The sequence below is a fragment of the Protobothrops mucrosquamatus genome, unplaced genomic scaffold (genome assembly GCF_001527695.2).
Source record: "Protobothrops mucrosquamatus isolate PMUCROS unplaced genomic scaffold, P.Mucros_1.0 scaffold2367, whole genome shotgun sequence".
In the NCBI taxonomy this organism is placed as follows: Eukaryota; Metazoa; Chordata; class Lepidosauria; order Squamata; family Viperidae; genus Protobothrops; species Protobothrops mucrosquamatus.
This window is the reverse complement of record NW_015388444.1, coordinates 31,566-45,445: the sequence shown is the minus strand read 5'-3', so window position 1 is coordinate 45,445 and position 13,880 is coordinate 31,566. Positions and strand designations below refer to the sequence as shown.

At 40.3% G+C, this 13,880-nt stretch overlaps 1 protein-coding gene across 1 annotated transcript in view; it reads left to right on the top strand.

Annotated features, from left to right (window-relative positions):
* LOC107295498 (dystonin) overlaps positions 1 to 13,880 on the top strand; it is a gene marked incomplete at its 3' end in the record, with an annotated part of 132,679 nt that overhangs the window by 87,249 nt on the left and 31,550 nt on the right. Inside the window, 1 exon segment of the mRNA XM_015824813.1 lies at positions 358 to 450. Coding sequence (XP_015680299.1) covers positions 358 to 450 — 93 coding nt within the window.

Genomic DNA, 13,880 nt, shown 5'->3' with positions numbered 1-13,880 from the left:
GAGAACCACTGCCTTAAAAGCTAAACATACTGATATCTTTAGTAATAGTAATAAAATCAATCAAAAAATTTAATATAATTGGTTTCTTTGTTTTAACTGGCCAGCTTTCTTGTGCAACTGAAGCTGTCCCTGTGCAAAAATAGAAGCATCATTTGTTTTGTTAAAAGTATTCTGCCTTTTCTTGAGGCAGCCTCTGCTTTATGGAGAAAAGGGAACAGGATAAACTAGAATTAACAGTGCACGAATCAGCCAATTGGTATTTCTTTCACTGCAGTCACATACAAGAGAAAGAATGCATGTTGTCAACTCCATTTGTTTTAATTCCTTTGCACATTTCTCTCCCTCCACCCATGACAGGTGAAACTGGTGAACATTCGAAATGATGACATAACAGATGGGAATCCTAAATTGACGTTGGGATTAATATGGACCATAATTTTGCACTTTCAGGTAAGCTGCCCTGACATTGTTGCAACCTTCAATTTATTAACACTTTCTGATGAACGATGGCTATGTTTTTCAAATGTGAATACACTGGGATTTTCATAGGCATTCAGAAAGAACCATTTGCCTCTACTACTATCTTTTGAAAGATAATACTGCTTTTGGGCCTTTTCCTTTGCAAAATGGATCTGAATATTTATTTTGAAGCCCAGGAAAGAAGAAAATAGGCACTCAAGAGAATGTAATTAATTCATTAATTATAACAATTATAATTAACATAATTGCCACAATTTCAAACAAATTGTGGAATGAGCACTATGTCAGAATAACAGAATTAGAAGGGACTTTGGAATCTTCTAGTCCAACCCCCTGCTCAGGCAGGAAACCCTATACCATTTCAGACAAATGGCTGTCCAGTCTCTTCTTAAAAATTTCCAATCTTGGAGCACCCACAACCTCTGAAAGCAAACCACTCCATTGATTAATTGTTCTAATTGTCAGGAAATTTCTCCTTAGTTCTAGGATGCTTTTCTCCTTGATTAGTTTCCATCCATTGCTTCTTGTCTTGCTCTCAGGTGCTTTGGATAATAGATCAACCCCCTCTTCTTTGTTAAAGCCCCTCAAATATTGAAAGACTGCTATCAGGTCACCCCTAGTCCTTCTCTTTGTTAGAACAGACATACCCATCATTTCCTGTTATAAATGTTGATTGTGTCTAGATCGCACTAGGTGGCAGTAGAATTGCTGCACCAAATGAATTTACAGAAATAATATATTTTTCTGATCTGATTTTATATATGTGTGTGTGTGTGTGTGTTTGTGTGTGTGTGATATATCAGTTTCAGTGTCTGAAAGCTGCAGTTTGAAATTTTAGATCTCATTTGCCAGAACGAGCAATTTATTAGGAACCATGGTATAGCACTTTAAAGCTTTCATCAGCCATTTAAAAATATGCAGAACATTTAAAGTGAGGTAAGTGAGAAAAAAAAGAAAAAAAGGCATTGACTTCTGACTTTCTTTGGTGTCAAAGTGTCAACTTCAAACTTCAACTTTATACCATATTTTCCGGCGTATAAGACAACTTTCTAAACCCTGAAAATCTTCTCAAAAGTCGGGGGTCGTCTTATACGCCGGAAAATACGGGTATTCTATTTTATTCCTTTACACATGTGGTTTGGCATATTACTCATCAAGTTTTCTCTCCCCCCCTCTCTCTCGCTCAAACTCTATATTTTAACTGGAAAAGTTGGGGGTCGTCTTATACGCCCAGTCGTCTTATACGCCGGAAAATACGGTATATAAAACTCCAGGGATTCATTTTTAATCTGCTCCTGATTTAAAGTGCCAGATGAAAGGTCAGTTGCTGATAGTCTTAGAGTTCTTGAGATAGAGTTATTTAACTCCCGCAATTTAATACTCAGCTCTAGGATGTGAAAAGCTATTCTCCCTGGAAGTTGTCATATTATAGTGAGCTGTCATTTTAAAAAAGCCTTTCAAAGGGTACATTTTTTTCTTGCATTTTCCCATTCTCCCATCTCCTTTTACATTGGTCTGCTATACCTCCTGGATACCCATGTAATATTTTGATTTTTTTTCTTTCAGATAAAATTCAAGGCAACTTAAATTTGATAATTTATGAGTAGTAGTCTTAGGGATTGCAAAAAGGCAAAGAGAGGCTCAAGCTGTGTAAAATTCAGCTGTAATTTGATTTCAGTTAAGGAAAGACATATCTTTAAGGCAACTTTGAGTTCACTGTGTCCATTTGTATCTGTATTTTCTCCCTCCCCTGCTTTTGTTATATATTGTCCCCAGTGCAGTTTGATATAATAGCTAGGCCAGTGGTTCTCAACCTTTTTAATGCCGCGACCCCAACCGGTCGTAAGTCGAGGACTAAACCGGTCGTAAGTCAAGGACTAAACCGGTCGTAAGTTGAGGACTAAACCGGTCGTACGTTGAGGACTACCCAACCGGTCGTAAGTCGAGGACTTTCCCTGCCCGGGAGCGCCACGCATGCGTGGTTCTGCCCCCTGCGCCAGCCGAGGCGTAGCTGGCAAGCGGCAGAGACGGAGCAGGCCGACCACCAGCTGGCCCAGCCCAAGGGAGGTAAGGCACCCGCCGGAAAAGGGGGAAAAAATGGCGGACAAAAAAAATGGCGGACAAAAAAATGGCAGACAGCATTGCTTGGCGACCCCCGTGAAATGGTCGATCGACCCCAAATGGGGTCCCGACCCACAGGTTGAGAACCACTGAGCTAGGCCTTGGACCAATTATTCTGTTACCTTATCTTTTATCTCACATTTTTAAAGATGGAGCCCTTTGAATTTTTACTTAGTCACTAGTATTCCAAAGTTCTACTGGAAGTTTTAGTGCATGATAAAATATACTAGATTTGCTTTTGCATTAATGGAGATTCTGCTACAAAACCTTTTCTTGAATATATGGTGTAAATTGTTTCAGATGGAAGTGCCTTGTGTTAAATTATCTGTGTAGTACTTGTTCTTGCAGCTGGATGTTATTAGATTGATTAGATCCAGGTGCAGCCATTGTCTGTAATGAAAACGTTTGCTATTTCTATTCCCCTCTTATTTGCTTACTTGAATTTCTGTGAGGCTGAGATGGAAAAAGCTGTTGGAATAGCTTATAGTAGTTTCCCATAATTTCCAAGGTACAGCTAATCCTCATTTACTGAGCATAATTGTGATGGGCAACTTGGTTGCTAAATGAAGCAGTTGCTAAGTGAAACTGTCACTGTGCTTATGATTGTACAGCAGCTTTCCTTTGTTTTACAGACCTGCTAAGGTCTGTAAAGTTACTTTTCATCACTGTCATAACTGCAAATGGTTGCTAAACAAGGCAGTAGCTAAAGAAGGACTATCAGTAAGGGTGTATACACTCGGGGGCTTTATAAATGATTTACTTTTGAATATGTTTCGATAAAGTGCTGGTTAGAAGAAGAATGAATGGCTCTTTGTTAGCTATGCATAATTGTTTTTGTCTTATATTGATAGAAATCTGTCCACGTGATCAATACTGTCCATTCACTTTATCTTCTGTCTTCTATTTTCTTCAACCTGTTCAACTTTTTCTAATTTATTATTTATGTTATCTCCATTGTATATAATAAATAGGTTTATTTGTCTTGTGTCAGAAATATAGGAACTAAAAAGGAGAAATACTTTCACCGCCTCGCCCAAATATGTGAATAATTGCTTAGTGAATTTCACCTCAAGGGACTAGTCTTCCTTTATCTAGGCCAGGACAGAATGATTGGTCCATCTGGCAGTCCCTCACACTCTTAGCAACTGCACCTAGATCCATAATTTAGAGATTTGTCTTTTCTTTTTTTACTTACAAAAACAAATGTTTGCTTATGAACTTAGAACAAATAATAGAGCCAAGTTATTATTTCAATAGTAGCAAGATTCAAACTTTACCTGCTGGTGTCATTCAGCTAATAGTGGCAATTAGCCTGGTATTGGACCAAGAGGTTTTTGGAAGGCTAACTTCAGTGATAGAATTCTGTTAGACTGGCAATTGGAAAGAACAGCTTATGCATGACCTTTAAAATGGTAAATTTTGCTTTCTCTTTATATGGTCTCTTACCATATGTTCTCTCAATGTTTGCTTTACTACAGTAGACCTCAACTTACGAATGTAATGGAGCCTGCCCATTATTGCCACAAGTCATGACAGTACTTAAGTGAGGTGACCAAGTGATTGCCTCAATTAACAACCCCAATCCCTGCTTTCTCTGTTGCAGTAGTTAAATCAGAGCATGGGGTATCTCAGGATGGGGGAGGTCCTGGCCTGCACTTAGCCCAGGCCTGCACTGCAGCATCTCCCCAGCTTACACGTGGCCTGCCCTGAGCCTCCTGGGGTCTCCCCCACCCCCTAAATCACCCTGTGCTCTACTTCCCTCCCCTTGTTTTCCTGAAGGCATGGAAAGGAGGCTGTGTTCAGGAAGGAGACCCGGCCGATCTGCTCCTCGGCCTCCCTATACAGTGGAGGTTGCATGGTGCTATGCTGCATGTGGGCCAGAATTGGGTAGGAAGGCTATTTAGTGGAGCAACAGCTTCCTCAAATATCTGCCAAAGAGAAAACTATATTTAACAGAATAACAGAGTTGGAAGAGACCTTGGAGGTCTTCTAATCCAACCCCCTGTTCAAGCACGAAACCTTATACCAGTGATGGCGAACCTTTTAGAGACCGAGTGCCCAAAAACTGGCCCCGTCTCCACTCCACCCCCTGCCCCGCCCCTGCTCTGCCCCCCATCCCCCACCCCACCTGCCCGCAGGGCCACTCACCGCCTCCAGGGCCCACCGCAGATCGCCCAGGCAGCCCAGCAACGCTATGGTGGTCACGCCCTCTGCCTGCGCCCTGCAGCATCAACTGTGCACGATGGGGTGTGAGGGCAGAATCTTGTCTATGCTGCCTGGCTGCCATGTCCTTGGCTGTGCTGCTCCGCGTGGGCCACACTCAGGGGCGACTCTCCTTCAGGGGGACTGCTGGAGAGGAGGGGGTCGTGGGGGGAGGCGAGGCTAGGGCAACGGCACGGGTGCCCACAGAGAGGGCTCCACGTGCCACCTCTGGCACCCGTGCCATAGGTTCGCCACCACTGCCTTATACCATTTCAGACAAATGGCTGTCCAATCTCTTCTTAAAAGGCTCCAGTGATGGAGCACCCAACAAATTTAATGTGAATTCTTTAACATTATATTAAATGTGATTAAATTTCATTGTTTATTTGATATACATTCCCCCTTTTTATATTGACCTCAAGGTAGTGTACAAAGCACTCCTTTCTCCGATTTTTCCTCACAGTAACAACAAAATTGTGACATAGTTTGGGCTGAGAGAGAGAGACAGAGAGAGAGAGAAAGAGAGAGAGGGGATGGTTTCCCTTGGTTCAGCTTGCGTAAACCTGGATTTCCCCAGTGCAAGTCCCAAACCTTAACAATTACAAATTGATTGCTCTTAATTTACATGTTTAATGTTCTCCTTACCTCACAATAAAAATTACAAATTGGTAGCATTTTTGTAGAACCCCAAAATCTGAGGTCTCCAGATTTGCCTGTCTGATTGAGTACATAAAAAGTTCTGTCCATTAGAGGAATCCTGTGTCTCTGTTGTCGTTGATAGATCGCTTCCTGATGAGTGAATCCTGATTCCTGGCCAGGATAAACCTGTGCAAGAGAGGAGAAATGCTAAATTGCTTGGTGTAATTGCTCAATTGCTTGTTTCTGATGATATGCTTGGGTAATTTCTTACAACTTTTGTTAGTAATATTTTCAGTGTCCTGATTTCCAGACTATTAATAGCATTAATTCTAGGTGCCCTGCTCCCTTTTTTGAAGGGAGGTCAGGTCCTTTAGCTTACTAAGCAATTGAACCAGGATGGGGGTATCAGCTGTAACCAAGTGGAATAATTTTTGAGACTGTTATTGTGAATGGAATAATGAAAACCCAGTCGAACTGCTTGCCAATCAAAAAGACTTAGATATTTTCCTCTGTTGCATCCATACACAATAGGGCATCATTGCATTTCTCTGCTGTGCATCATCTTTTTCCCTTCTGCACTCTGCAGCATTTTCTTTAGCAGATTGTTGAGGAACTGGAATAGTTGGGAGCAAGCTCTGAAAAAAATTGTGTCTTTCTTTGTGGTGCAGTTCTATCTAAATTTGGTCTTCAGTATTGATGCACGCCATAAGGATTTAACTTTGATAGCTTCTCATCCTGCTGTAATGGATTCTTTGGGGGATGTAAATCTTAAAGATGTGAGCGCGGAGAGGATATGTAGAAAATGAGAGTTGTAGAGTAGGTATGTAGATATTTGACCTTTATTTTTTTTTTGGTTCATTGAGTCATCCAAGATGGGTATAATTCCTAGTCAAGATAAATGACCAATGCCTCCTTGAAAGAGAGGTTTTTCTCTCCACTCCATAAAAGAGAAAAGGAGAATAACCTGGGCATTTGTACATTTATAAGCCATCACATATTTAGCCAGGCTGCTAACTATGCAAGGTGCAGGAACCATATGATGCCTGTACTGAAACTTTTGCACTATTGGCAGTTGGCTATTGTGCCCAATATGTTGGCATTGACTTTGTAAGCCCTGAGTAGCTTAGATTCTGACCTTTCTATGAGTTTGTGTCTCCTGTTATGAAGCTGTGCAGTTGTTAAGGTCAACAGGAAGGGTTCTTTTAATGTATGGTTTAGGTCTCATCTTTCTGGCATTCCCTTGGGAGATGTGCTTGATCCCTACTCTCTCAACTCTTTTGCCAGGATTTGAACTGTTAGTATGATTTCAGTAATTATTTTATTGCTGTTCTAATATATATTTGCAAACTGTTTTTATTAAAATTTGTGTTACATTTTGCTAGCCACTTTGAGCACTGCCAGAGCAAAATTAGGCTATGCATCCAATAGGAAAATCATTAAAAAAATAGATAAATTGGCACAAAAAGTATCTTTTAAGTAAGTGGCAAAATGTTTTCAATCGAGATAAAATCATCCCCAGATGTTGAGTTTGAGAATTCCTAGTATAGATTATAAATCAGGAATTTATACTGACCTTTTGAGTCTTCCTGTTGAAGTTACTGTTTTTTGTGTTTGAAAGATGAATAGTGGAAGTGAGAGCGCTGAACATGACACGTGTTCAATTAATCTGGAACAAAGAATAATAGAATATATTGTACATGTGTACATAATAGTACTTATTGTAAACTGGGAATGGCAGCTTTGTCTCACTAGAAAGCAACGGAGAATCCTGCCAGTTTAGCTGCAAATTACAGAAGCAAAAGCTTTATATTTTTTCTCAAGGGAAGCCGATTTGATGCACCAAGGGAGTCTTAGTCCTGTTGGCTTTAGCATGGAATGATAGTTCCATTTATACTTTAAACAAGCAGAGGTAAAGAGACTATAAATATATAACTGTCAACTGCATCCTGTTTGCTGTTTCAGTTCCTGAGTTCCTAAGTTTCTGTTACAGATCAGAAGAGCACATTCCTGGGCAGACCATTTTGTCTGTCTATAAAATATTTTCTTACTTCTTTGCTTCACTTCTTCCTCCCAATCCCTTAGAATGAGACACTAAATGAACCATGTTATTCCTTGTCTACAAAATAAAACCTTCTGATTAACCTGTATTTTTTAAGAGTCCACTTATATTATGAATAAAAAATATTCTGGGGAAAAATTCTAGCATTATGATTCTTCTTTGAATAATAATAGTATCTTCATATTATTTTTAGAGTATTGAAGAAATAGAAGTGTTCAACAAGAAAAAACACTTTTCATTTCTGAGCAATTTTCATTCATTTTTTGATTCGCTGAAGTGGGGTTTCTTCTCTTAATTTTCTATACACAAGTACACACAGTTTTTTTCAGATAGCTTACAATATGTATCTTAGTATTTGGTATTTGGTTTAGTCTTTAGTGTTGGATATTACATGAAGTAATGACATATACCATTATGTAGCAATAGCACTTAGACTTATATACTGCTTCATAGTGCTTTACAGCCCTCTATAAGTGGTTTACAGAGTCAGCCTATTGCCACTCCAACAATATAGATATAATTTTGGTATTTTTTTCTCTTTTCTTTATTAAGTCACTATATTAATTGATATTACTGTTACTGTACAGAATATTTGGTACATGCTAGAAGGCCCCAAAACATTCACAATATGACTGTTGTGAATATTTGGGCCCTCATTTTTTTCCACTGTGCATTTTGTAAATTACATTAAGCAGTGATGATGAATTTTTAGGGTGACCCATTCAGTCTTCATATATTGTGTGGTTTGATCCTCATTTATTCTGTCGATATGACTAAACCAATTCAGTGCTCTTCTTTTGTACTGATCGATTATGCTTCTATCCAGTGCACATTCATTCAGTACTCGTTCATACTTTTACCTGCCTCTGCCTTCTTTATCATACACATTTATCCTGTTCTGTTGCATTCAACATATTTTTATGTTGCTCCTGACATACCTCAAAAATGCTTATGTTATTCTATGAAAGTTAGGACTTCTAATCTAGAGAATACCTTGCCAGATGAACTTAACTTAACTTAACTTAACTTAAAACTTAACTTAACTTAACTTAACTTAACTTAACTTAACTTAACTTAACTTAACTTAACTTAACTTAACTTAACTTAACTTAACTTAACTTAACCTAACCTAACCTAACCTAACCTAACCTAACCTAACCTAACCTAACCAGACTAAAAAGTATGAGATTGTGAATTCAAGTCCTGCCTTAGCCATGAAAACCAGTTAGGTGACTTTATGGCCAGTCACTCTTTTCTGTTAGCCCAGTGATGGCGAACCTTTTAGAGACCGAGTGCCCAAAAACCGCCCAGCCCACCCACGCTCTGCCCCTGCCCTGCCCACCTGCAAGGCCACTCACTGCCTCCACGGCCCACTGCAGCAGATCGCCCAGGCGGCCTTGCAATGCCATGGCTGCCATGCCCTCCACCCGCACCCCGCAGCATCATCTGCACGCGATGAGGCGCAAGGGCGGAGTCTTGTCCCTGCTGCCCGACTGCCATGTCCTTGGCTGCGCTGCTCCGCATGGGCCGTGCCTGGGGGAATCTCTCCTCTGGGGGAAGCTGCTGGTGAGGGGGCTGTGGGGGGAAGCAGGGCTGGGGCAATGGCACGCGTGCCCACAGAGAGGGCTCTGAGTGCCGCCTCTGGCATGCGTGCCATAGGTTCGCCACCACTGTGTTAGCCCAACCCGTCTCACAGGGTTGTTGTTGTCAGGAAAATCGAAGGAGGGAGGTGTGCTGGATACAGTATGTTCATCATCTTGAGTTATTTGTGAAAATAAATGACGGGATACAAATAAGTAAAATACTGGGGCACTAAAATACAAGGAGGTACTTTCAGTGTCCTGAAACATATTCAGGATACAACTAATTTTCTAAACCTCGCATATGGTATTATTCTCTTGCAGAAGTTTTGACCACAGTCAGATAGTAAAATCCTTTTGTCTGGACTCTCGTTTAGTACTTTCTTAATCTTCACATTTTTTAAAATTCCTTGGAGGGGAAAAATCTATTATTATCTCACATTATTAACGATCGGGTTTTATAAGTTGTCTTTTGAATCAAGTCTTTTTATATATGGTGGCATTTGCTCTTGAACTCAAATGCTGGTTAAGAGCTTCAAACTGGTTTTGGCTTTTTGTTCCAGTTCGTAGTGAGATAAAGTTCAAATCTACACAGAACCTTTTATTGCTGATATATGTTATGTCATTTCTGCAGAATGCTGTTGGCATTCCAGTTTAGTGCTGAGGCTGTGATGTTTGCTTAAGAGGATTGGTGGCCAGAAATAAGCCTTAGTGTCTAATCAGACACAGGCCCAGCCTGGGAACAGTGCCACAATATTTATTGCGTATGCATTTCTCATAAGCAAGATGGCTACATCCTGAGGACGGGGTTGCAGGCTAGAAGATAATCAGGCTATTAGCAGAAAGTCTGTATCTCTATCTGGAAACATTTATATTCATGTCAGCCTAATGAAAAGGCAACATCTGGATAGCTGTGAGACATTCTGAACCAAATGGGGAATCTCTGTGGATGTGTCAGGACTGACAAAGAAGAAAAGAGTTTGGATCCTGCAAGAACTCCTTTACGTCCTCCAAAACGGTCTCCTGAAAAAAAGTTCTTAGTGAGAAGTTCTCAAAGGAGATGGGAAGAAAAGCCCCATGAAAAGAGTAAGAAAAAAAGTGGAAAAGAAGAAAGCAAAACAAAGATTTCTACAGAGGGAGCCAAATATTCCCAGGAAGTGAGTAGCAAAGTTGCAATTGATCTTCTTAAAACAGAGGCCATCAGTGATTCGTGCACCAGAGATGATGCTTATAAAAGAACTGTTGGTGAGGCAGAAGTGAAAGGGAAAACGTTGCTGAAAGAAATAGGGATAAATCCAGAAAAAAAGGAGAGGGAATATTATTTCTGTGAGAGGATCCCGAGACAGTTAGCATTCCAGAAAAACAGAGAACTGCTTCATTTGAAAAAAGAGCCCAATTCAAGCAAACCGCCTGGAGATGATGCATTAAACAAAGATCATTTTAGAACTGTGGGGGATGCCTCAGAATGGAAAAACAAATACAATTTGGAATTTCACGCTCAGAAATGTTCACAGCAAGTATATCCTTATTCTGAAGCTTTGCCTTTTTCAGTGGAAAATGCAACTTCCACCATTTTACACAACAGGAGCAAGGTAAATATGCTACAGAATTATCCCAGTATAAAGTGACAGGCAAACATAGAAAATAACAAAGACTTGAGTATTTAATTTGAGTTAGCAAAACTTTTGTTGGCTGTGGCAGGCTGAACATTCCATCAAATTAAAAATCCTAATTGTAGTGTTTTACTGAGATTTGGGAAAACAATGTTCCAGTGCATTTTTTTTATATTTTGAAAAATAGCAGCATGAATAATTTTGAGAAGGCCCCTCTTAAAAATAGTTACCTCTGTTATACCTTAAATATTTTTCAACTAAATTGTGTTTACTGAGCTTATTGGATGCATTGTTTTATGTAAGGGAGTACAGTGCAAAAGCTGTGCACCCCAAATTTGTGTAAGTTTCAGTTCTGAGGGGATTTTGGCTATGCTGTTGTTACCATCCCATTAAGCTTCATATGTATTTGTTCATCACATTTTGGGGGAAAAAAACAACCCATCTCCCTTAGAATGAGAGTAGAGTAGCAAGTAGAGCTTGCTGTCATATGTAACCTATATGTGAAAGAAAGATTAGGGTTTTGGTTCCCCAATGTGCATTTTTAAATGACATTTTGTTTTCTTAAATTTGACAACAATATGCTAATGGATAAGTTTTTTTCCCCTTCTTGTCAAACTTCCATTTATTAAATAATATAAAATTCAATGTTTTCTTCCTCTGAAGTAAACCATAATACATTTTTTTTTCATATGTGCTCATTCAATTAATCTTGTACTGTTAGCTTTTAGGCACAAAACACTGAAGTGAATGTACTTCGTGCAATAGTTACGTGTATTTAATTCCAAGATGAGAAATACCCTGTTCTTGTATGGACACAACAAAAGCAACACAAAACCCCCTCACCTCTTCAGTGATATACATTTTTTGTTTCAAGCTCTCTCTCTCTCTCTCTCTCTTTTTTAGCATGGTTTTTTCCTACAAAGTAAATATCTTGGGCTTGGCCTTTGTATAGGGCCATTCCTTCTGTACTTTGCTCCAAAGATCTGAGCTGAATCATTTCCATGTGACTTAACCCTTGCCCAAGTGATACCTGAAACTGAATCCTGTCTCAGTCTCAGGGCAGTAGTGAATTAGTGCATGGTTTTATGATGGAGTGATCAAAGGGCAAAGATTTATGAATTTGTTTAAACTACCCTTCAGATACCTCTTGAGTTGCAAAGTGCATCCTGAATGCTTGTCCCTTGTCAACTGTATCCTATTAATAATAATAATAATAATAATTTAATTTGTACCCCGCCCTTCTCCTCATGGGACTCAGGGCGGCTAACAGCCTCATAAAAACCACAATACAAATACAATGACATCTATATTAAAAGCCGAATTAAAAAGAAATATTTAAGAAGGCCGATTATTAAAATTATCCTTAAAATACCCTTAAAAAACCCCGCTAAAAAATCCNGCGCTTTAAAGATGAGAACCAGCACCTTGAAGCGCACCCGGAAGGCCACCGGCAGCCAGTGCAGCTCGCGCAGCAGCGGCGTTACATGGGAGCGACGAGTCCCTCCCAACACCGCCCGCGCGGCCGCATTCTGGACCAGTTGAAGCCTCCGGGTGCTCCTCAAGGGGAGCCCCATGTAGAGAGCATTACAGTAGTCCAGTGCTTTTTTTCTAAAAAAAAAAAAAAAAAAAGGTGCCGGAACTTACACACACGTCATACAACCCGTCTTGCCTACCCTACAAGGTTCCATCCAAAAAAGGCGTTCTATGAGAAAAAAAGCCCTGCCTATTAGTAACATGTACAACATTTTCCTGTGGCGAGAGAAACTTGTTTTTTTTTTTTTTATCCTTTTGCTTCAGGATAAGTCAGAGGGGATTATAGAATTAGAATCATGGAATGTAAAGATTGGAAGGAATCTTGGGGATCACAAAATCCAACCCACTGCCAAGTGCACACTTACACATAACACCACACTTAGAGCATCCCCAAGGATGGCTTACTAGTTTCTGCTGAAAATGAGAGTCCATCAACTCCCATAGTAATCTGCCACACTGTTGAACAGCTGTTGCCACTAGGAAGTGCTTCTCTGTGTTTCTGAGATTTCTGTTTGACCTTGCTACCCAACAGATGAGCTATTATTGCTGTCCTCAAGATTATAATTTAATCATGTGCCTCCCAGATTTCCATGGGGGAAACCCCCCCTTCCAATGTTTCAAGTAGCTTATCAGAATCGTGCTTGTTAAAAGAAAACAATCTCCTTTTCAAATCTCTCTCATAGGCCTAGCTCCCAATAAATAAGCTTAGGAGAAAGATTACGTTAAGGAACCAGAAAGAAATATATAAAGGATCACTTATGCAAAAGAATTATTTTTTTTGTTTTGTTACTATTGTGGCTTTTGATGAGTTGAGAGAGGGAAGAGAGCTCAAGCCAGTCAAATATATCAGCAGAAAGCAGGGGTTTGTTTTATTTTTCTAATCTAACCAATTGTTCGCAGACATATTTCCTTCTCTCCCATAAATCTGTGGGACCTAGGGAGGGTAGGAAAAGAAAAGCTAGAGTTTAATTCCTCACCCAGCTTTCTTCTCCCCCCCCCCAATCCCTTGCTTGGAGCATCGTTTTGGATAGAGTACAAAAATGTAAGAATTCTGGAGGTAGAAAGAGAGCAATGGCTTTTCTACCTGTGAAGCAATATGGTCTAATGCAGTGATGGTGAACCTTTTAGAGATTGAGTGCCCAAACTGCAACCCAAAACCCACTTATGCATCGTCGAGTGCCGGGTGGGTGTGGCCCATTGGGTGGGTGTGGCCCATTGGGTGGGCGTGGCTGCGATGGTAACGGCAGACTGGGTGGGACTAAAAAGTTCAATCAATCAATTCCAACTTTGTAAGATTTTTTTTTTCCCCGGGAGAAATTGAAATTGACTGATTGAACCTTTTTTTTTTTTTTGCACATGGTGGAGGCCTAAAGCGAAACGGTTTTATAAAACCCAGCTGAAGGCCTAGGACTGGGGCTACGACGTGCGTGCCCACAGAGAGGGCTCTGAGTGCCGCCTCTGGCACCCGTGCCATAGGTTCGCCACCACTGGTCTAATGTGATTCTCCCGTGGTGGAGGACCTGGTTTTAATTGCATGAAGTTCTGATGATCATCTTCCATTGTATGAAAGAAGATGAAAGATGATCCCTGTGCATTGAAGACTGTTGTAGGGGTGAGAGCGAAGAGTAGTGTAGCGACATTTGGAAACGCAGT